This window comes from Salmo salar, chromosome ssa05 (genome assembly GCF_905237065.1).
Source record: "Salmo salar chromosome ssa05, Ssal_v3.1, whole genome shotgun sequence".
Classification (NCBI taxonomy): Eukaryota; Metazoa; Chordata; class Actinopteri; order Salmoniformes; family Salmonidae; genus Salmo; species Salmo salar.
The window spans coordinates 36,899,203-36,923,364 of NC_059446.1; the positions used below are offsets into that span (position 1 = coordinate 36,899,203).

The 24,162-nt window shown below is 42.3% G+C and overlaps 1 protein-coding gene across 2 annotated transcripts; it reads right to left on the minus strand.

Annotated features, from left to right (window-relative positions):
- Positions 1 to 143: 143 nt before the first annotated feature.
- cenpi (centromere protein I) lies at positions 144 to 22,823 on the minus strand. Of its 2 annotated transcripts, none has more exons than XM_014199751.2 (20): positions 22,544 to 22,823; positions 21,782 to 21,919; positions 21,549 to 21,667; positions 21,280 to 21,387; positions 21,112 to 21,160; positions 20,965 to 21,011; positions 20,570 to 20,659; positions 20,242 to 20,373; positions 19,829 to 19,966; positions 9,151 to 9,271; positions 8,790 to 8,884; positions 8,464 to 8,581; positions 8,201 to 8,265; positions 7,791 to 7,900; positions 5,161 to 5,296; positions 4,783 to 4,907; positions 4,090 to 4,138; positions 1,507 to 1,722; positions 865 to 906; positions 144 to 670 (listed from the first exon to the last, which is right to left on the minus strand). In XM_014199751.2, exons 1-20 carry the CDS (start codon positions 22,710 to 22,712, stop codon positions 527 to 529), a joined length of 2,211 nt encoding a protein of 736 aa, XP_014055226.2. In that variant the 5' UTR covers positions 22,713 to 22,823; the 3' UTR covers positions 144 to 526. The 2 variants fall into 2 exon arrangements, with proteins under 2 accessions (XP_014055226.2, XP_014055225.2); XM_014199750.2 differs by having other exon boundaries at positions 1,507 to 1,725.
- Between the last annotated feature and the right edge of the window lie 1,339 nt (positions 22,824 to 24,162).

Consider the following 24,162-nt stretch of genomic DNA (forward strand, 5'->3'; position numbering starts at 1 on the left):
TTTCCCTGCACCCAGCAGGTTCCAAGGTACTGTAGCTGGAGAGCGTATTAACTATCCAGATGGGTCCCTCAATTAAGGGAAAATGTTGTTTTCCAGATGGTGGAGCCAATAACTGCAATAGACACTGATGATTTCACCCATAATGAATTCTACAAATGGTTTTTAATAGAAAGGATATTCACATTTTCAATTTAGTAACAGATCAGGAGGATGCTTTTGTCCCAAAAAATAAAAATAAGATAAAATGCATTCTTATTAATGTGCAAGTTCCACAGAAATTATAGATAGGTAAGCTATACAAGAGATCAGACAACACCAAGCATAAGTAAAATAGGAACAAAACTAAATAAAATGCAGTCAGGATTAAAAATAGTGGCTATTTACAGAGAAAAAGACACTCAAGTCTCTTGTGAATCCTTCCTTGGAGAATATGGCAAGAGATAAAATATGTACAAGTATTTTACAACACGGAGAAGTGTCAGAGTCTTTTGTGTTTTCTGTTTCATCCTCCCGTTAGGCATGTCGTTTACCTGCTTGTGGGCTGGCTGCCTCTTTGGCCACTGATTCCAGCCGCAGAGCTCCGGTTTATGCTACTTTGGACAAACTGTTGGAGGCCCTGAAAGCCCTGAGAGAAGAGGAACTCCATGTACCAGTTCCACTGCTTCGCCGCCTACAGACAGAAAGACAGACAGCTTTACAGACAATCAACTACATACAGGCCATCCAGGACTCCCATACCTGAGCCTGTGGCTCGCTGATCAATAGAAATGATCATGAAAAATGAATGGCACACTTCAAACGCACATCAGTGCACGTACATTTAAAAAAAAAAAAAAAACGGAAGAAGTAATAAGACTGTGGTACCTTTATGGAATTGAAGTCTATGTCCTTCCTCTCTGGCCAACACTGATAAAGAGAGAATTATTCATATTCAACAGTTACCCCCTTCAGTAGAACAGTGTACTGGGTGTTGCAGCGGTTTCGGACCAAAAGGTACTTGGATTATTTAACATGATGAAAACTCAAGTCTCATGCAACGCCCATGAATAATAAACTGTGACTCTGATCTTCTATGAAATATACATTAATACCACATTCATCCCCTTGTCCGACCTTAAACTTGATTAACTCAACTGGAGAGGATGGCTGCTCTCTTGAAGTTTGGAAATTAGACTTCATATATAAACTGAGCACAGGTAGCCTAGTGGTCAGAGCGTTGGGCCAATGACCGAAAGGTTGCTAGATCAAATCCCCGAGCTGACAAGGTAAAAATCTGTCGTTCTGCCCCTGAACGAGGCAGAGGCACCCACTGTTCCTAGGCCATCATTGTAAATAAGAATTTGTTCTTAACTGACTTGCCTAGTTAAATAAAGGTTAAATAAAATAAATTTAAAAAAATGTGGAAATTATATACAATATATATATTAATTTCACAGATGTGAACATTATAAAATGCCTGGCAAATTTCAATATGTAAATCGCAATACGAATTAAATCTAAACTCACCTTGTGGTGAAAGTCAAGGGCACAGCCCAGGAAGGCAGGGTGGTGGATGAGGTCAAAGCTGGTCCAGGGCGCAGGCACTTTGCTGAGAGCCAAGAGCTCCTGGTCCACCTCGATGGCCATTCCTGGCAGGAACATCTTGGAGTTCCACAGGCAGCTCACCATGAAGAGCAGGTAGTGGTTAAACTCCTGGCACGTCTGCCTGCTGATGTGAAATGCCTGCTGTAATCGGGGGATGACAAGAAAGAAGAGAGGAAAAAGGGAGCAATGGAGATATAGTTTAAACACTCAATCAGCTTGTGGCACATGCTAAATGAATAGCCCATCTCGTGGAATTTCACAGGGTCGGGTTTTGCCTGGTTAAATCTCGGGGTCCATTATCTCCAATGTTTGCACGCAATGACCAATCTGCATGCCGTTTACCGGACCCAGATGTTACTGAGTTACAGTTCATATAAGGAAATCAGTTAATATAAATTAATTAATTAGGCCATAATCTATGGATTTTACATGACTGGGAATACAGATATGCATCTGTTGGTCACAGATACATAAAAAAGGTAGGAGCGTGGATCAGAAAACCAGTCACTATCTGGTGTGACCACCATTTGCCTCACGCAGCGCGACATCTCCTTCGTATAGAGTTGATCAGGCTGTTGATTGTGGCCTGTGGAATGTTGTCCCACTCCTCTTCAAAGGCTATTAAAAGATGCTGGAAATTGACGGGAACTGGAACACGCCGTTGTACACATCGATCCAGAGCATTCCAAAACATGCTCAATGGGATGACATGTCTGGTGAGTATGCAGGCCACGGAAGAACTGGGACGTTTTCAGCTTCTAGGAATTGTGTACAGATCCTTGCGACATGGGGCCGTGCATGATCATTCTGAAACATGCAGTGATGGCGGAGGATGAATAAATCTAATCAAAGTTTATTTGTCACGTGCGCTGAATACAACAGGTGTAGACCTTACAGTGAAATGCTTACTTACAGGCTCTAACCAATAGTGCAAGAAAGGTATTAGGTGAACAATAGGTAGGTAAAGAAATAAAACAACAGTAAAAAGACAGGCTATATACAGTAGTGAGGCTATATACAGTAGCGAGGCTACATACAGACACCGGTTAGTCAGGCTGATTGAGGTAGTATGTACATGTAGATATGGTTAAAGTGACTATGCATATATGATGAACAGAGAGTAGCAGCAGCGTAAAAGAGGGGTTGGGGGGGGGGGCACACAATGCAAATAGTCCGGGTAGCCATTTGATTACCTGTTCAGGAGTCTTATGGCTTGGGGGTAAAAACTGTTGAGAAGCCTTTGTGTCCTAGACTTGGCACTCCGGTACCGCTTGCCACAACAATAGACCTCAGGATCTCGTCACGATATCGCAGTGCATTCAAATTGCCATACATAAAATACAATTGCGTTCATTGCCGTAGCTAATGCATGCCCATACCATAACCCTACCACCACCATGAGGCACTTTGTTCACAACGTTGCCATCAGCCAAAACCGCCTGCCCACACACCACCATACACGCTGTCTGCCATCTGCCCAATACAGTTGAAACCGGGATTCATCCGTGAAGAGCACACTTCATTGTGTCAGTGGCCATCGAAGGTGAGCATTTGCCCACTTAAGGCGGTTACGACGCCAAACTACAGTCAGGTCAAGACCCTGGTGAGGACGACAAGCATGCAGATGAGCTTCCCAGAGACGGTTTCTGACAGTTTGTGCAAACCCACAGTTTAATCAACTGTCCGGGTGGCTGGTCTCAGATGATCCCGCAGGTGAAGATGCCGGATGTGGAAGTCCTGGGCTGGCGTGGTTACACGTGGACTGCGGTTGGGAAGACGATCGGACGTACTGCCAAACTCTCTATAATGACGTTGGAGGCGGCTTATGGTAGAGACATTAACATTCAATTATCTGGCAATAGCTCTGGTGGACATTCCTGCAATCAGCATGCCAATATCACGTTCCCCAAAGCTTAAGACACCTGTGGCATTGTGCTGCGTGACAAAACTGCACATTTTAGAGTGGTCTTTTGTCCCCAGCACAAGGTGCACCTGTGCAATGATAATGCTGTTAATCCGCTTCTTGATATGCCACACCTGTCAGGTGGATGGATTATCTTGGCAAAGGAGAAATGCTCACTAACAGGGATGTAAACAAATTTGCGCGCAAAATTTGAGAGAAATAAGCTTTTTATGCCCCATAATGACAAAGCAAAAACAGGTTTAGACATTTTTGCAAATGTATTCAAAATAAAAAACTGAAATATCACATTTACATACTGTATATTTTTGTTCAGTGTAATTGGCAGCACCTACATCAAAATAAAATTTCCTTCATACACTAGAATTGGCATACAAAATGAAAAATGTAATTTGTGTGTTTTTTGTTTGAACAAGTAACCACCTAAATTGTCTTTTTTTTAATCAGCACTTAATTCTAATAGTTTTGTTCATCATGTGGACGGGTATAAGTGGCCACTTGAGGAGCCTTGAATGGCTTGATTATGCAAAAACACTTAAATATACAAAGCAAAAAACGTATCTTAAAGGGAGAACTTTCATTACCTTGGTCTCCTGTTGTTGACACTTAGCAGAGGTCAGGTTCTTCTTGTACCTGAAAAAACAGCAATGACCTTAGTCGTCTGTTTAAGGGTAGAAAAACAACCACATTGCTTTCCATGTTATGTAAACAACATCTATCCTAAAGGCCATTTATTGCGAGCAGAATATTTTACGATAAATAAAACAAACATAGTCGCAGTAAATGTATATCAGACTAGATCTTTGGCCTGTTTTAATAAAAGCAGTGCTCTTTCGTCACGCTATAGAGGTATGTTTTATGTGTAACACTTGGTTGAACTGTTATACTCAGTGTACAGAGGATACAAGCAATTTGTGCGACAAGATATTCGTGCTTCAGTAATGCATGCCGTTTGCATTCTTCATTGGCCTTAAAACACTTTCTCCAGGAAAATGGATCTTAGTGCAATTCTGCATCCTGGACCCTTCATTATCATGAATCATAAATGCAATGTCCTGGCGTGCTGCATCAAGACTGCTTACCATTCACTTCAAATATATATATATATATAGGAGAAAGTTCGACATCCATGTCGATGCTTTGCACACGACATGGCAGTGATGGTTTGTGAGTGAAAGATGACACGCTAACGTGACGGTGTCGAGTCCCGGTGTCAACGCCGTCAGACCTGGTGTTGACATGATCGTAACGGGGTTGACGTCACCACTCCTCCCCACCTGTACATGATGTAGCTGAGGCGGTCCACGCTGACGGGGTCGGTGGCGAACAGGGCCGGGTAGAACACTCCTGCAGGGGGCATGACCACGAGGGGGAGCCCGTACTTCAGGAACATGTCACACACCTACACGGCACGCACCGAGGCACAGGGACACACACGTCAACACCACAGAACCAATATCGTAGTCTCTTTTTCTAAATGGAGCATGAATATATAAAAACTGACAAGTGCATTCTGCTTATAATGAATGTGATTACAATGATCAACTGCTTATAAAGATCAAACATTTTCCTTTGTGATCACTAGAAGAGTGCACTGTATTTGTATTTTCTTTATGTATTAAATGAAATGTATTGGCTTAATCTGGATTGATTACCGTCTCGTAGAAGTCCAGGATGAAGTTAAGGAGCAGTGAGTGGCAGCCCTCTAGCTGCAGCCCCACGGTGGCCAGGCGGCCCACGAAACGCACCAGCTCCATGACAGAGTCCATGAAGCCAGACAGAGTCATGTTCCTGGGGAGGCAGGGTATTCACATACTGTAAACCTTTACACAACACAAAACACTGGCCATAATACGAGGGAAGCGCATGAATCGCAATGATGCATGGGACTACTGAGACGGGACTACTGAGACACGTAAAGCTTATTAAATATCATTGATACTATCAAGAGCAGTGTGCGGTTTCCTTTTTCCTTCATCACTACTGAGAGGGTCAAAAAGGGGTCTTTGCCCTTGGATCATATGAATTTCTCCTTCAGAAGACCCGTCCATCTTGGTTAATGCAATAAAAGACAATAACCAAATCAGTGCTGAGTGTGAAGCAATGTTGCCGGCCGTTATGAGATGCACACACACTGCAGTTCATTCCGATGCTGCATTCCAAAGGACAGTGCTGAGGATATACCGAGGAGGTTGAGAGGAGGCGGCCAACCACACACCACAGCCATTGATTTAAGCATCGCGTTTCATTGAGTTTCCCTCCAGAGATGAAGTTGAAAATGGGAAGGGAATAAAAATGTATCGGAGACCTCTTTAACCTCGATGGGTTCGGATTGGGCGTTTGTGAAGAGTTAGAAATCTGGAGAGGAAGACAATGAAATACAGTGCATTCCGAAAGTATTCAGACCCTTTGACTTTTTCCACATTGTTACATTACAGCCTAATTCTAAAATGGATTACATACATTGTTTTCCCTCATCAACGTACACACAATACCGCGTAATGACAAAAAGGTTTTTATACATTTTTGCAAATGGATTAAAAAGAAAAAACGGAAATATCACATTTAATAAGTATTCAGACCCTTTACTCAGTACTTTGTTGAAGCACCTTTGGCAGTGATTACAGCCTCGAGTCTTCTTGGGTCTGACACTACAAGCTTGGCACACCTGTATTTGGGAAGTTTCTCCCATTCTTCTCTGCAGATCATCTCAAGCTCTGTCAGGTTGGATGGGGAGTGTCGCTGCACAGCTATTTTCAGGTCTCTCCAGAGATGTTCGATCGGGTTCAACTCCGTGCTCAGGCTGCGCCACTCAAGGACATTCAGAGACTTCTCCCCGAAGCCACTCCTGCGTTGTCTTGGCTGTGTGCTTAGGGTTGTTGTCCTGTTGGAAGGTGAACCTTCGCCCCAGTCTGAGGTCCTGAAGCAGGTTTTCATCAAGGATCTCTCTGTACATTGCCCCGTTCATCTTTCCCTCGATCCTGACGAGTCTTCCAGTCCCTGCCGCTGAAGAACATCCCCAAAGCATGATCCTGCCACAACCATGCTTCACCGTAGGGATGGTGCCAGATTTCTTCCAATGAATGAATGAATGAATCAAATGTATTTATAAAGCCCTTTTTACATCAGCCGATGTCACAAAGTGCTGTACAGAAACCCAGCCTAAAACCCCAAACAGCAAGCAATGCAGATGTAGAAGCACGGACGTGATACTAGGCATTCAGGCCAAAGAGTTCAATCTTGGCTTCATCAGACCAGAAAATCTTGGTTGTCCTTCTCGAAGGTTCTCCTGTCTCCACAGAGGAACTCTGCAGCTCTGTCAGAGTGACCATCGGGTTCTTGTTCACCTCCCTGACCAAAGCCCTTCTTGCCAAATTGCTCAGTTTGGCTGGGCGGCCAGCTCTAGGAAGAGTCTTGGTGGTTCCAAACTTCTTCCATTTAAGAATGATGGAGGCCACTGTGTTCTTGCGGACCTTCAATGCTGCGGAAACTTTTTGGTACCCTTCTCCAGATCTGTGCCTCACCAAAATCATGTCTCGGAGCTCTACGGACAATTCCTTTGACCTCATGGCTTGGTTTTTGCTCTGACATACACTGGTCAACTGTGGGACCTTGTATAGACAGGTGTGTGCCTTTCCAAATCATGTCCAATCAACTGAATTTACCACAGGTGGACTCAAATCAAGTTGTAGAAACATCTCAAAGATGATCAGTTGAAACAGGATGCACCTGAGCTCAATTCCGAGTCTCATAGCAAAGGGTCTGAATACTTATGTAAATAAGATATTTCTGTTTTTTGTTTTTTTAATACATTTGCAAACATTTCTAAAAACTTGTTTTCGCTTTGTCATTATGGGATATTGTGTGTAGATTGATGATGAACATTTTGTATTTAATTATTTTGAGAATAAGGCTATAACATAACAAAATGTGGAACAAGGGAAGGGATCTGAATATTTTTCGAATGCACTGTATGTCTTTAACTCAAAGAAGTTACGGGGCTGAGGTGCTGGAAGTGTGAGTGAGTGAGTGAGTGAGTGAGTGAGTGAGTGAGTGAGTGAGTGAGTGAGTGAGTGAGTGAGTGAGTGAGTGAGTGAGTGAGTGAGTGAGTGAGTGAGTGAGTGAGTGACAGTGGGTGAATGACAGTGGGTGAGTGACAGTGAGTGAGTGACAGTGAGTGGGACAGGGACATGTCTGCGCGAATGAGTGGAACAGGGGTGGATCTGAGTGAGTGAGTGGGACAGGGTCGTGTCTGAGTAAGTGGGACAGGGAAAGTGAGACTCACATGGGTGTGTGGCTGTTTAGACTGATGTCCAGGCCATCCTCCAGGGAATACACAGAGTGCCAGGTCAGCCACTTCAACAGCATGTTGTTCAGACAGTCAATCACACTGCACTAGAGAGGACAGACAACAGAGGGGTGACGGAGTTTAAACATATTCAAAGTGGAAAAAAACAAGAGGGATAGTTAGAACTACAACGGAGTCGTGTTCATTAAGGCACACCGTAGCAAAACTTTGTCAAACGTAGTTGCTCCCTGTTTCAGTACGTTTTCTTCTGTTTGGTACGAAATGAATACGACCTGGGATTAAAGACTGCTGATAGCTGGACTGTACATGGATATGGTGGTATGATGCAAGCTTCTTAAGTTTGATTCGAAGCAGGATCTATTTCAAGGGATTCTGTTTACTATTACCTTGAAGAAGAGCGTGGAGGTGAAGAATAGCTGCATGAGGGGCTCAAACAGAAGTTGGCTGATACCTGGGAGAGATGGGGAGAGCAATGAATTCAACATTCCTAACCATGCAATCCCCAGCACATTGCAAGCTGGCAGCATATGCCAGGGAGCCTGGGAAATGTAGTCACGTGCCCCCCCGTTACAGTTCAGCTGTTTAATTAGGGGAGAGAGAGACTGGAGGAAAGGAGCGTGAGGCAGCCAAGCAAACAGGGCCTACTCACAGGAACTGGGGACCACAGGGATGTCACTCAGCAAGCCTAGGATCTGGGGGCGGAGGAGTGAACCATCCCAAACGTTCAGGAACTTGTAGAGGAAGCCCTCTGTGCTGGAGAAGCCCTCCTGAGGGGGGAGACAAAACATATGCATCTCAAATTAGCGTTTGACTGTGGCATAATTTATTAATGAACAGAAGGGGAGAAGTGAGAGCAGAGCGGAGAGAGTTTAACCCACTCTTACAGATACAGATCTGGAAAAGAGGGGATGGGCAGGGAGGGGAACGGGAGGCGAGAGGGGCCTGGATGGCGGCGATGAGGGGGCTGAGGCTCACCTGGAGGAAGTGCTGTGTGGAGAGCAACCTGTTGAGGAAGTGGAGTGCCTCGGACGAACTCCCAGAGCCCCCGTCCCCGCTGCAGAACAGAAACTCTGAAACACCCCCCCCCAGAAAAAATAAGTGATGATGAGACAGATTTGTTAGTTCTACAACATTGATATCAAAACTCTTTCTTTTCATAAAAGCTGTTCAGACTATTGCTTTGAAATTCCTACTGGGAATTGATGAGGGTCCATTTGGAGGGTACGGAGATTTGAGTGTTTTGGGCTTTTTTCTTTATACTTCCCTCTTTCACGATGTAATATTGACAATGGAGGAAAGACGCAGTGGTTGGTGAATGGTTAGTTCATGGTTTTACCCTCATGGAGGGCGTGGCCCAGCCAGAAGTTGAGTCGGAGGAAGGCAGAGTCATCCTGTACGTAGTCCAGGTAACAGAGGGCCAGACTGGAGCCCAGCAGAGAACCCATCTGGGATGGGAGCTGTGGAAGAGGGGGAGATTATTATTAAACCAGTCAATACACACACACACACACACACACACACACACACACACACACACAGTATGCACCCCATCAAACCCCACCACCCTTAAAAACACACACACGTATATTCATGAACCCCACCACTTAACCACAAACACAGAGACCATCAAACTCCAAAGTTCCATCATGTTCTGAACAGCTTCATGTCAGGAGATTAGCATTATATTATTGAAGCGTCTTCATGTTATTGAATAAGAGGATTTCTGTTGCCAGTGTCCTTGTTTTCATTGAGTGAGCAATCTTTCTGTCACTAACTGGACTAAATCTGTCGCATCTGCTAATCCTCATACTACGGCCATCATGGATATGTCTGTTGCAGGCAGCATTCAGACATTTCTCCACACGGAGTGGTCTGTCTGTCTATTGTGTGAACAGCTGCCTGGTAATATGGGAACTTAAGCATAATAATTACATAAAGAAAAAAAATAGACAGATTGTCAACAGACATGGCTGAGTCTTCCCATAACTAAGGAGCGACGGCATCGTTCGTGTGAGAAACGACTGCTTTTAATGACGTAAGGAATCATAAGGAATCAGTGATCCCTCAACGCTGCCGCCGCTGATTTGTTTGCACTGCATGGTCCGACAGTACTAGCTGATCTGTCTTGTCCAACGTCCTGCCCAGCGTTAGTAGCCGTGATGCCATAAAAAGTAGCAAGTGCTGTCACAACGGCTTGTGGCACACGTTGGCTCCTTGAGGTAGAGCTGGGACGGTAAACAGCAAATGATCGACACCGACCATACTAACCACTCCTTTCTGGCATTTTGCTGATATCATTCATTACGATAAGTAGCCTATACTAGAGAAATGTGAAGTTTGAAATGAAATAAGTTTGCTTATATGGGTGATTGTTAAATGGGACAACTGATGGCTACAACCATCAAACCAGTAATTTAAAGTGGGGCTGGGCAATATATCAAATGAAACCAATTAATTGAAATATATGTTTTTGCGCGATATTACAATTGCATGTATCGCAAGATATTTTTTTGAAAGTGTTATTGTCCACATGTTTTCATGTTATTTTTGGTTCCTTCACTCCTTCTGGGCTGTTTTCAATGACTGTAGGCTGTGTGTACCTTCCAAGCACCTTCTCAAGATCACTTCTTCCTCTCTGACAAGCAGTTTCAACTCACTGTTTTTATTTGTATTTATTTAATTTTGGGGAGCCCATCCCCCCCCTTCGGAGGACAAAAATAAACTGTTTTACAGCTTTTTTGATGTTGTTACATGTACATTTTATACACATGGCACTTAATTTTGTTTTACAGTAGTTACATAGCAAGAATAAAGTAATTTGATATAAAGTACATCTATACTGAACAAAAATATAAATGCAACAATTTAACGATTTTACCGAGTTACAGTTCATACAAGGAAGTCAGTCAATTGAAATAAATGAATTAGGCCCTAATTAGGCCTCACATGACTGGACAGGGGTGCAGACTTTGGTGGGCACAGTCCCATCCACTTTGGAGCCAGGTCCAGCCAATCATAACGAGTTTTTCCCACAAAAGGGCTTTATTACAGATTGAAATACTCCTCAATTTCATCAGCTGTCCGGGTAGATGGTCTCAGACGATCCCGCAGATGAAGAAGCCGGATGTGGAAGTCCTGGGCTGGAGTGATTACACTTGGTCTGTGGTTGTTCAATATACAGTTGAAGTCAGATGTTTACATGCACCTTAGCCAAATACATTTAAACTCACTCAGTTTTCCACAATTCCTGACATTTAAACCTAGTAAAAATTCCATGTTAGGTCAGTTAGGATCACCACTTTATTTTAAGAATGTGAAATGTCAGAATAATACAGATAATGATTTATTTCAGCTTTTATTTCTTTCATCACATTCCCAGTGGGTGAGAAATTCACATACACTCAATTAGTATTTGGTAGCATTGCCTTTAAATTGTTTAACTTGGGTCAAACGTTTCAGGTAGCCTTCCACAAGCTTCCCAAAATAAGCTGGGTGAATTTTGGACCATTCCTCCTGACAGAGCTGGTTTAACTGAGTCAGGTTTGAAGGCCTCCTTCCTCGCACACGCCTTTTCAGTTCTACCCACACTTTTACTATGGGATTGAGGTCAGGGCTTTGTGATGGCCACACCAATACCTTGACTTTGTTGTCCTTAAGCCATTTTGCCACAACTTTGGAAGTATGCTTGGTGTCATTGTCCATTTGGAAGACCCATTTGCGACAGAGCTTTAACTTCCTGACTGATGTCTTGAGATGTTGCTTCAATATATCCACATAATTTTCCATCCTCATAATGCCATCTATTTTGTGAAGTGCACCAGACCCTCCTGCAGCAAAGCACCCCCACAACATGATGCTGCCAGCCCCGTCCTTCACGGTTGGGATGGTGTTCTTTGGCTTGCAAGCCTCCTCCTTTATCCTCCAAACATAACAATGGTCATTATGGCCAAACAGTTCTATTTTTGTTTCATCAGACCAGAGGACATTCCTCCAAAAAGTACGATCTTTGTCCCCATGTGCAGTTGCAAACCGTAGTCTGGCTTTTTTATGGCGGTTTTGGAGCAGTGGCTTCTTCCTTGCTGAGCGGCCTTTCAGGTTATGTCGATATAGGACTTGTTTTACTGTGGATATAGATACTTATGTACCCATTTCCTCCTGCATCTTCACAGAGTCCTTTGCTTTGTCTTTTATACCTATACACCATTCTTGTGTATGTGTTCAATAAAAAATATTTGAACAACACAGAGTCCTTTGCAGTTGTTCTGGGATTGATTTGTACTTTTTCGCACCAAAGTACATTCATCTCTAGGAGACAGAACGCGTCTCCTTCCTGAGCGGTATAACGGCTGCGTGGTCCTATGGTGTTTATACTTGCGTACTATTGTTTGTACAGATGAACGTGGTACCTTCAGGCGTTTGGAAATTGCTCCCAAGGTTGAACCAGACTTGTGGAGGTCCACAATTTTCAATACTATAGTTTGTTAACAAGAAATTTGCGGAGTGGTTGAAAAACGAGTTTTAATGACTCCAACCTAAGTGTGTGTAAACTTCAGACTTCAACTGTAGATAGTTTTTTCAGTCATAACTATTATAGAACACAAGCTTTTAAACCTCAGCTACTCTCAGTCCATCCCACCTCTTTCCGTAAACTGTGCTCTTACGATTTCCAGGTTCCATATATTTTTCAAATGTGCTGTAATGTTTCACAAAAATTCTAAACATGTCTAATTGCATAGTATCTACAGATTTTAAGTTAGAGATAAATATTTTTACTAAAAGTACAATATTATTATATTGCTGATTGATTGACTATGGTTGTCCAAATCTCCAAATGGTGCTATTTGTAGGGTTAGAGATAAATGTGATTTTTCAGCCATTCCTGAACCAGTGACCAGAAACAAAGGGTAATACCAAAATAAGTAATCTAATGATGCTGTCTCTTTGTGGCTAAATCTGATGAGATGTTTGGATGCCCCATATACATAACATTCTGTTTGTGGAAAGAATTTTGTATAAATCATTTAAATTGAAAAACAACGTTTTGAATCAAGCGTTGTTTTGTGTATCAGTTTATAAACCACATGCCACGGAATCTCTTCCCAACTATTTTCCAACCTGTATGGTGCCTTGGTCGACATTTTGGTCCTCAAGTAACACTGATACATTTTTGTATTTATGCCTTTTAGTTTTTTTGCCCGTTTTGGTCTTAGTAAAAGGGCAGACAAGTTCCCTACCTTATCCACCTTCCCTCCTCCATTTTTCCAGGAATGCTGCAATCAGTTCGTTGTAATTTTGGAGAGAGCAAACATTACATATATATATATATATATATATATGTTTAACTGCACATGTGACATAACCCCACCTTTCCTATTCATAATATCATTAACAAAGATACATTTAAAAAAATAATTATTCCATAAATATTTTTTATTTAAATCAATTTGTATATTTGAATTTAACCATATTATTTGCTGTAACATTTGTTCTGTCTTTTCTGGAGGATGAAACTGGAATTGCAACCAGCTTTGTATGACTTGTTTTAGAAAGGGTGATATTTTAATCCCGCTATGCCCTGCGACGAACCATCAAACAGGCAAAGCGTCAATACAGGACTAAGATCAAATCATACTACACCGGCACCGACGCTAGTCGGATGTGGCAGGGCTTGAAAACTATTACAAACTACAAAGGGAAGCACAGCCGAGAGCTGCCCAGTGACACAAGCCTACCAGATGAGCTAAATCACTTCTATGCTCGCTGAGGCAAGTAACACTGAAACATGCATGAGAGCATCAGCTGTTCCGGACGACTGTATGATCACGCTCTCCGCAGCCGATGTGAGTAAGACCTTTAAACAGGTCAACATTCACAAGGCTGCCCTGCCAGACGGATTACCAGGACATGTACTCCGAGCATGCGCTGACCAACTGGCAAGTGTCTTCACTGACATTGTCAACCTCCCCCTGTCCGAGTCTAATACCAACATGTTTCAAGCAGACCACCATAGTGTTTGTTCTTAGGCACAGGGACTAAGGTAACCTGCCTAAATGACTACCAACCCGTAGCACTCACGTATGTAGCCATGAAGTGCTTTGAAAGGCTGGTCATGGCTCACATCAACACCATTATCCCAGAAACCCTAGACCCACTCCAATTTGCATACCGCACCAACAGATCCAAATGATGCAATCTCTATTGCACTCCACACTGCCCTTTCCCACCTGGACAAAAGGAACACCTTGTGAGAACGCTATTCATTGACTACAGCTCAGAATTCAACACCATAGTGCCCTCAAAGCCCATCACTAAGCTAAGGACCCTGGGACTAAACACCTCCCTCTGCAACTGGATCCTGGACTTCCTGATGGGCCGCCCCAAGGGGGTAAGGGTAGGTAACAACACATCCGCCACGCTGATCCTCAACAAGAGGGCCAATCAGGGGTGCGTGCTCAGTCCCCTCCTGTACTCCATGTTCACTCATGACTGTACGGCCAGGCATTAAGTTTAAACGATGACAACAGTGGTAGGCCTGATCACAGACAAAACAGCCTATAGGGAGGTCAGAGACTTGGCCGTGTGGTGCCAGGACAACCTCTCCCCCATACGTGATCAAGACAAAGGAGATGATTATGGCCTACAGGAAAAGAGGACCGAGCACGCCCCCATTCTCATTGACGGGGCTGTAGTGGAGCAGGTTGAGAGCTTTAAGTTCCTTGGCGTCCACATCACCAACAAACTATCATGGTCCAAGCACACCAAGACAGTCGTGAAGAGGGCACGACAAAACCTATTTCCCCCCTCAGGAGACTGAAAAGACTTGGCATGGGTCCTCAGATCCTTAAAAGGTTCTACAGCTGCACCATCCTGGCGGGTTGCATCACTGCCTGGTATGACAACTGCTCGGCCTCCGACCACAAGGCACTACACAGGGTAGTGTGTAGGGCCCAGTACATCACTGGGGCCAAGTTTCCTGCCATCCAGGACCTCTATACCAGGCGGTGTCAGAGGAAGGCCTCCAGCCATCCTAGTCATAGACTGTTCTCTCTGCTACCGCACGGCAAGCGGTACCGTAAAAGGAAAAGTTAACCTTTTTTATTTTATAAATAATACAAGACATATTTACAAACGACAACTACATCACACCTGCCCAGACCCACTAGCACACACCCACCCTCTCCAGCATCACTTGACGCCACATGGCGTCAAACTGCACCATTTTATTCCTCTCCGTAGTCCACGGACCCACATTTAAAAAAAAGCATTTGACCTTTCCATTGTGTTAACCTTTCTAACGATACCCTTTTTATGTTTTAACTCCTCAAATTGTGCACAAAGCAGGCACTACTAAAACAGGAGTATCAAGGAACATTGATTCTGGAAATGTAATACTCAGTTTGTGTCGCACAGCATTGCGGTACCACGTAGCGCAAACAGCATTTTAGCCAAAGACTGTTATACAAGCTGTCTAGTCGGTGTTTTATAAATCGCAATAAGCACAAAACACAATTAGATAAGGAATTGGAGACATGTTCTGAGAAATCATGTATGCCACTTGATTTAAACATCTGAACAAAGTGGACAGGCTAGCATGCTGTTCAAACAGTTGATGACGGACAGAAGGGTGTGTTTATAACATTTCAACTGTTCTACCTTGTTAACTAGCAAATAGATCCAAGTTGGCTGAAATAGCTGGCTACTCACTAGCACGTGGGTTTGTGCTTGAGAGATTGTTTATGGGAACTGTGTTAATTTTCTATACCTGTGTTAATTGTCTACCATGCCTACCACAAGAAGTTAGTCATTATTAGTGAATGTGCATTATGCATGGTTGTGGTTCAATTTCAAACAAAAAGGGCATTTTCAGACCGACTTGAAAGCCTGATCAGTGATTATTGCAACAACAACAACAAAAAATCAGGTTAAACTATTTTGATAAAATAATTAAATTAGTGGGTCTTATGGTCGTTGAAGGCTTATAATCAAATCAAACTTTATTTTCCACATGCGCCAAATACAACAAGTGTAGACTTTACCGTGAAATGCTTACTTACAAGCCCTTAACCAACAGTGCAGTTCAAGAAGAAGAAAATATTTAACAAGTCGGCTAAAATAAAAAGTAACACAATAAGAATAACGAAGGGGGGTCAATGTAAATTGTACGGTGGTGGTTTTTATGAATTGTTCAGCAGTCTAATGGCTTGGGGGTAGAAGCTGTTGAGGAGCCTTTTGGAAGTGTTTGCTTGGAGTCATTGCAGCTTAAGGTGGTACAACCAGTTATTGCGTGTAAGGGGGCAATGACTTTTCCCCACAGAGGGACATTGGGTGTTGCATAACTTTGTTTATGAAATATGTAACTGTTGTGTTATTTGTTCACTCATGGTTTTGGTTGAAGATCTGATAATTCAGTATTGAAAAAAATATGCAAACGCAAAGAAAATTAGAAAAGGGCAAAATACTTTTTCACAACAGTGTATCTGTTTCGATCAGGTCAATGTATCTGACAAGCAAACAGTATTTGCGAGCGGCCATTTTGTAATTGTCAACACTTTAGAACTTTTTCAATGTGGCTCTATGTGATACATCTTTGTTGGCCAGTTAATTAATAACTCGCCGGGACAAACAAACCCTGATAAAGTATGTAAACAGAGCAATGACAAATTTAAAAAAAAAAACGACATGGAGAGAGCTCATGAATCTGTTTTATGGCTCTGGATAATAACAAACAAATTGCACTGACAATGCTAGCCGTCATAATGAGTGGGAGACAAGGTTGAGCCCTTGTTCTGTTCTAATACAACCAAAACTGTGCTGGTGACATAGCTCCCCCATGAGGCCCTAAAAAGACATTACAAGTGAAACGGGCAGCGCTGGACACCTTCGATAATTGATTTTTATGGCTTGGAAAAGCAGTAGGGTGGGGCGATATTACTATAGCATCATCTATCAACAATGATTGACAGCCATCGCCAATGGTGACGACATTGTGATGTGACAGATGATGGTTTAGCATATTTGAACTTGACTGGAGCTCTGTATATGTTATATATAGAGCACAAGAGAGAAATGTAGGCTAGACAGAGCAGAGAATTCCACCAAAGCAGAGCAAAATGTCCAGTCAGAATATTCTTTCTCGCTCTCTCTCTGTCGGATGTGTGGGCCTTATAGCCTAAACCTATTAAAAAAAAAAGTTTATATACAGTGCGTTCAGAAAGTATTCATACCCCTTGACTTTTTCCACATTTTGTTGTTACAAAATAGTATTAAAATGTATTTAATTGTCATGTTTTGACAACAATCTACACAAAATACTCTAATGTCGAAATTGAAAAGCATTCAACCCCGATGCAATACATATTAGTCTCTAAGAGCTTTGCAAACCTGGATTGTGCAACATTTGCCCATTAATCTTTTCAAAACTCTCCACTCTGTCAAGTTAGTTGTTGATCATTGCTAGACAGCCATTTTCAAGTCTTGCCATTGATTTTCAAGATGATTTAAGTCAAAACTATAAGTAGGCCACTAAGGAACATTCAATGTCATCTTGTAAGTAACTCAAGTATAGAATTGGCCTTGCGTTTTAGGTTATTGACCTGCTGAAAGGTGAATGTGTCTCCCAGTGTCTCTTGGGAAAAAAGACAACCAGGTTTTCCTTTAGGTCTTTGCCGGTGCTTAGCTCTATTCCTTTTCTTTTTATCCTAAAAAACTCCCATGCCAATGACAAGCATACCCATAACATGATGCAGCCACCACCACGCTTGAAAATATGAAGAGTGATACTCAGTGATGTGTTGTGTTTGCCCCAAACACAACACTTCGCATTCAGAACAAAAAGTGATTTGCTTTGCCACATTTTTTTCAGTATTACTTTTGAGCCTTGTTGCAAACAGGATGCATGTTTTGGAATATTTTTTATCCTGTACAGGCTTCCTTCTTTTCACTCTGTCATTTAGGTTAGTATTGTGGAGTAACTACAATGTTGTTGATCCATCCTCCATTTTCTCCTATCACAGCCATAAAACTAACTGTTTAAAAAAAAAATAATGTATCACCATTGGCCTCACGGTGAAATCCTTGAGCGGTTTCCTTTCTCTCTGTCAACGGAGTTAGGAAGGACACCTGAATCTTTGTAGTGACTGGGGATATTGATACACCATCTGATTAATAACTTCACAATGCTCAAAAGGATATTCAATATCTGCTTTTTTGTTTGTTTTACCCATCTACCAATAGGTGCCCTTCTTTGCAAGGCATTGGAAAACATCCCTGGTCTTTGTCATTGAATCTGTGCTTGCACAGAGTTAGTCCCTTGTTAAGCAAATGTTGACTCCTGAAGTTATTTAGGCTTGTCATAACAAAGGGGTTGAATAGTTATTGATTCAAGACATTACAGCGTTTAATTTTTAATACATTTGTAAAAATATCTACAAACAGAATTCCACTTTGATATTATCGCGTAGTGTGTGTAGATCGGTTACAAATTCAGGCTGTAAGACCAAAATATGGAAAAAGTCAAGGGGTGTGAATACTTTCTGAAGGCACTGTATATAAACGGACACTCCTTAACTATCTTGTGACTAACTCTTTAATTCGGTATGAATATGACTTTGGGCTACTGGTAGGCTACGCTTTCATCATTTTATGCCTGCATGGCTTTCTCCTGATGAAACAAAACTATCTAACGGAGTTCCATCTCAAAAAGTTGTTTGAATAGCCTAAAAGCCTATGGTAGCCAGGGGACTAATAACGAGAGAGTACAAACCACATCAAAAGCCTTTTTTTTTAAAAGTGATGCGTTTAATCAAGTTCAAGCTTATTAAGAAATAAATGATCCGTGCAGGGCGTAAAAATCACTCCATGCGAGGTTGAAAACCAAATGGCCAATTTCCTACTAGGCCTATCGTAAAAGCTTCAAGACAAGTTAAAGTTTTATCAAATAACCTAAGGCATCGTAAAGTTGCCCCTTTCATAAAGAACAAGAACGAGTCGGAGTCTACAGGTTAGGCTATTCTCCATCACAGCTTTATGAGAGCCCAAACATACAATATTAAGAGAGGAGGATGAGGCAAATAAAGCAATTATTATCCAGTTCTGAAGACGGTACACTTTGTTTCTACCCAGCCCATGATTTATAACCTAACTCACTACGGCAAGACAGCCCCGTTCCTCATCAGTTGACTGTCACTTTGCTCTGTCATGTGCAAGCCACGCAGACACACACAAACCTGTTTTCAAGCTCCACCAGAAAGGAATACAAATAAATAAATAAATATATAAATATATATATATATATATATATATATATATATATATATATATATTGCACTCAGCCTCTGCCCAAGGTTTCAACAACATTATATTTTGTCCAGTTGTAGCATGCAATTTCGCACTATAGCAAGGCCTGGGAATTGCCAGGAACCTCACGATACAATATTATCACGATACTTATGTGCCGATTTGCATGTACTGCGATTTTCCCGATTCTATATGTATTGCAATTCAATACTGCGATTTGATGTTCCAAACACATTGCTCACTATACAAAGAGACAAGAGAGAGCATGAGAAAACATGTTGGCTCACTATTTGAAAAGGGGAAAACAGGCAATAGGATGAAAAATACTGGAGTTTAGGCGCAGGTACAGCCAACTAGTGCTAGCTTACGCTACCCACAACAAAGTATTTTTTGGGGGGGTTGGCCAAATAGGGGCGATACCATTGTATATTACAATGTTTTATGAGTACATAATCACGATTGGAAATCTGTCTCCATCTGTCTCAAAACAAGGTACCTCAAGGCCACACCATTGTGTGAATAATCAGGATTATGTGAGTGAGTGAGTGAGTGAGTGAGTGAGTGAGTGAGTGAGTGAGTGAGTGAGTGAGTGAGTGAGTGAGTGATAAAAAGATGGAAAGAGATCAAAGAGCGAGAGACAGGGAGACCGAACGAGATAGAAAGACAGAAATACAGTGAGAAAGCGAGACAGAGAGAGATAGAGATAGAAAGAGAGTTACCTCTATGCAGTGGAGGTTGTCCAGCAGCTGTGGAAAGGAGCGGAGCTGCTCCAGGGAGAAGACCTTCCTGCTTCTGCTGGAGGAGGAGTTACTTTGGAAAGACGAGCTCAACGATGGCAACTCCAGGTGATGAAATTTCTGATAGGAATGTCAGTATATTGTAAACAGTTCATTAGGTTATGACAGTGCCACATAAAGTGTATATTTCCAGATAGATCCAAAAAGCAAGGAGGGCCGTTGACTCAATGAGTCTCATGGTCTATGGAGGGCAAAATGTCCTGACCCCTAATGATTAAAAAATGTAAAGTATTTTTTGTTGTTGTGCTATACATTAGCAATAAGACCCTTTATAAAGACTGTGTTTAAGGTAATCTGTCTCCTTGTCAATGGTGTGCCATAGCTCATGGCCTTACCCTCTTTCTGGAGTTGGTCTTGTCTTTGAGTCCGAGGGTCAGGCTGATGTCAGAGGACACCTGGCCGTTGTTCCTCTTCTGGACAGCACTGAGCGCCACCTTCCACGTGGAATTGTGGTTCTTAAACCCACTCTGAACGACAGCCGAAAAGATACACGTTGACATTACGTATGTTTGTCAGGGTTTCAATGAAGAGAATTGGATTGGAATTTCAGTTCACTTCCAGATCGGATATGGATGAAATCGACCCCAAACCTGATGTTTGGTGAACAACAAAGTGCGGTTTGTGCAATGGAAAGAGGTCACTAGGTGTGATCTGTGTACTAACCCTCATTCGTGATGGAAGAGCAAGTGTCACCAACTCGGGGGAAAACACTTTGTACAATGACAGCAAGTGCAACAGGAACGGCTGCCTGCCCTGGGGAGACAGAAGATGGGAGGAAATTAATGAAACTCTCAGTGCAACATGCTCACAGCGGGGACTCCGCTCTCAGGTTGATGGATGCAGCAATCATTTACAGAGTGCAACTACAGATAAATGGTACCAAGGATTAACTATTTATGGGAATTATGTAGAGAGCTACAAACAATATGCAAGTATTTTCTCCTCCTGCCATTTATCACAAACTATTTCATAACGGTAATACAATTGTTAGATGTCTCCCAGTTGTATTAAGTTGGCAACACCTTAAAAAACAACATTAAAAACATTATTTGTTTTACCATTTTTGTTTGGAGGTCCAACAGTTTTCTGACTCTGAATGGCCGAACTATGACAGAAAGAAAAGAAAAAACAAAGAGCGATGTTGTGCTGCAGGAACAATTTGAACCTTATGGTAATGGTTCATTGAGTAACAAGAAGTCACTTACCACTTTCCCTCCTTGTCAAAAGGTAGAGCAAATGGCAGATGTAAGGAGACTGAAACAAAACACCTCAATCATTATTTAAATAGCAATGCAATCTAATGCCAATGTAAAAACTCAAGACATTCATTGATATTATCAGAGCGGGGGGGGAAATACGACTCCTGCACATACCAAATTCTCCTCAGTCACAAAGCTGAAGATGAAGCCATAGATGGCTCGAAGATGGTCCTTGGAGTCGATCATGTCGAAAACAGTCAGCACCCACCGAAGGAAAAGAACCTGGAACACACCCCCATAACACCAGTTTCAAGCACGTATAGGGAGAGTACAAAGAGCAATTCTGATGAAACTAGTACTGTAATGTTAAGTTCAGTCTTCAGTGTCAACCTTTACATCTGCGAGTGTGACTTATAGACCTTTGAGAGAGAGGAGCTCTTTACCTGTGTGCTGATTGCTATCTTGCCGACACATAACCACGACACGGCTCGAACAACAGCCTCCTGTGGCACCACGGTTGCGGGGATTAGAAACTTCAGGACCCGAACACACGTCACACCTCCTGTTCGGGGAAGAGAAAGCGCTGAAATGTTATGTATGGTCAAATTAATTCAGCATAGTGAAAATCTATATTTCATGTCAGTCTGTCTTTGCAGTGGCTGTTGGTTGTTCGTACCCATACGTAAGCTCATAGCGTAGTCCAACATAACAGAGATGGCCTCAGGAGGGAGTCCTCGACTGAGCCCCACTCTCTCCACCAGCACCAGGTTCCTCTCCAGCACATCGTTCCCAAAGCATGGGGTACCTGCTTCCACTAGGAAACAAACAACTCGTTAAGTCATAGACATTCTGCGACTGGATGCGCTTTAGTTACTGTAGCTAGCTAGTTAGCTATTGAATTCCAATGTACTTCATTAATAACAAACAATGTTAGTAGCTAACATCCAGCTGTAACATTTCCAATCACATGATTGTATTTATTTTGTAAGTTACATGTAACGTTAGCTAGCTATCCTCTTATTGTTTATGTGTGATTAACCTTAGCGTTAAATAAATATCTGTTGAATAATAAATTAAGTTATATGCAATTGTTGTACTTCGTAACTAAATTATGACTTGCAAATTGTGCATACTACATACCTTCCTTTCCTTGTTCAGTCTAACCATACCCCACCCACATTGGTTATGCATTAGCTAACTAACGTCAGCAAAATAAGTTACAGTAAAAGTTAACTTTGGAACACAACATCTGCAGTCTCTGTAATGGTTGTTCCTATGTTGTGTCCAATGTAAGTAAAAGCAAGAAGCTGGGCTGCCATACGGTCAAATAACTAGTTCACTTTGGTTAAAAGGTAGCTACAACATTAACGTTAACTACGCTTGCCTTCTGCACGCAATATTATACAAGCAGGCTAGCAAACGTTAGCTCTCTTGCTACCTTCGGAGAAGTACTTCAGCGCAAGTACAAATGGATCCCCGGTCTGGTTCTTTCTTCTTTCCTTCTCTGCCACTCGCAAACTTCTGTTAGAAGTTCGGCTTGAAACTGACAACTGGCTTTCAAATGAAGAGTCCAAATCTGTCCTCGTCAGGTTGGAAGCTTTTGCCATTGCTAGCTACATAGTTAAAAATCCACGAATTATCTTATCCCCAGGCACGAAGTCATTCAAACAAAACTCAAATCTTGCGCGGGACCGTTTGTTGTACGCAGGCGCACTAACTACTTCCGAAAATGACTTGCGCAGTTTAGTGGGAATAGTGGTCCAACGCTTCTTCGATGAGGTTTAATGGCGGTTGGCATCTAATCTATGTTGCATTACCGCCACCTACTAGACTGGAGTACAACTCACTTACACTTTGCTTAAAAAATAAATAAAAAGACTACCATCTAACACTACACTCACAAAACAAATAAAATAATAATTATAAAAAATAACACCACCCTACTCCACTATTTAAGTATATTTAATCCTACCTCAGGCCAACAAGCTGAAAGGATGGGACACCACCACTTAACACACCATGTAACTCTTCTGACGTCAAGTCACACCCACATACCTCTATGCAGCTGCCACCACAACCTCCATTTCTGCAATACAGTTGATAACCATTGCTATAAATGCTAAAAATCCAATCTTACTGAAACATATATCACTTGTTGGCCTATCCCTCTGTACTGGTACAGATCTACTACTCACACCACTCCTCTCAGGATCCCACCCCCTTGACCCATCTTCCTGTACTTTCTTCCCTGCCTCAGCATATGCCAACTTCTGCACTACTCTAACCCTGGAAACTTCAAACTGCCTCTCTCCCACAGGACATTTCTGATCCCCAGCCCCATGGGCACCCCTACAATTAACACATACCACTACTTTCCCCAATGCTACACATTCCTTTGTCTCATGCCCTTCTGCACACTTCTCACACCTAGGAACCTTCCTCCTACACACTGCTGCCACATGCCCATAAGCTTGACACCTGTAACAACGTAATGTATTCGGCACAAAAGCTCCTACGGGATAACTTATATATCCTGACATCACTTTGTCGGGAAAAGACTCAACATCAAAACTCAAAAGAACAGACAATGAGTCTACTGTTTCACCACTCACGCCACCCTGTTTGTGTCGCACCAAGCGACGAGCATCACAAACACAGAGAATCTTACCCTTCAGTTGGTCAACTTTTACATTTACTGCTACCCCAGTAATCACTCCTTTCAATGGCGACCCTTTCCTTTAAAGCGGAACGCCGTCTCCTTCTTCTCCCTCCCTCCCGCCCTCAGAAACACCAACAATTATCACAACAACTCTTCTGGTCACCCTCACCGATTCCACAGTATGTAGTCCAATGCACTCTCAGCAGGACTACATAAACTGATCTTCTTCTTCTTCGGGTAGGTTTAATGGCGGTTGGCATCCAATATTTTCCATTACCAATCCCCCAACTGAACTATAGTATAGATCCAATACACTTTGTGATAAAAAAAAATGGGAAAGGGGAACCGGAATTTTTTGTTTTAATATATACATATACTTGAATTACCCTACCAACGAA

What these genes read in the sequence shown, in the direction of transcription:
- cenpi (XM_014199750.2), bottom strand. Translation starts at nt 22,712, where the DNA reads ATGGCAAAAGCTTCCAACCTGACGAGGACAGATTTGGACTCTTCATTT. An exon ending in AGACCAACTCCAGAAAGAGG is followed by an intron (nt 19,967 to 20,241) that starts GTAAGGCCATGA and finishes CATTCCTATCAG; the next exon opens with AAATTTCATCACCTGGAGTT. An exon ending in CCCTTGACTTTCACCACAAG is followed by an intron (nt 907 to 1,506) that starts GTGAGTTTAGAT and finishes TCTCTTTATCAG; the next exon opens with TGTTGGCCAGAGAGGAAGGA.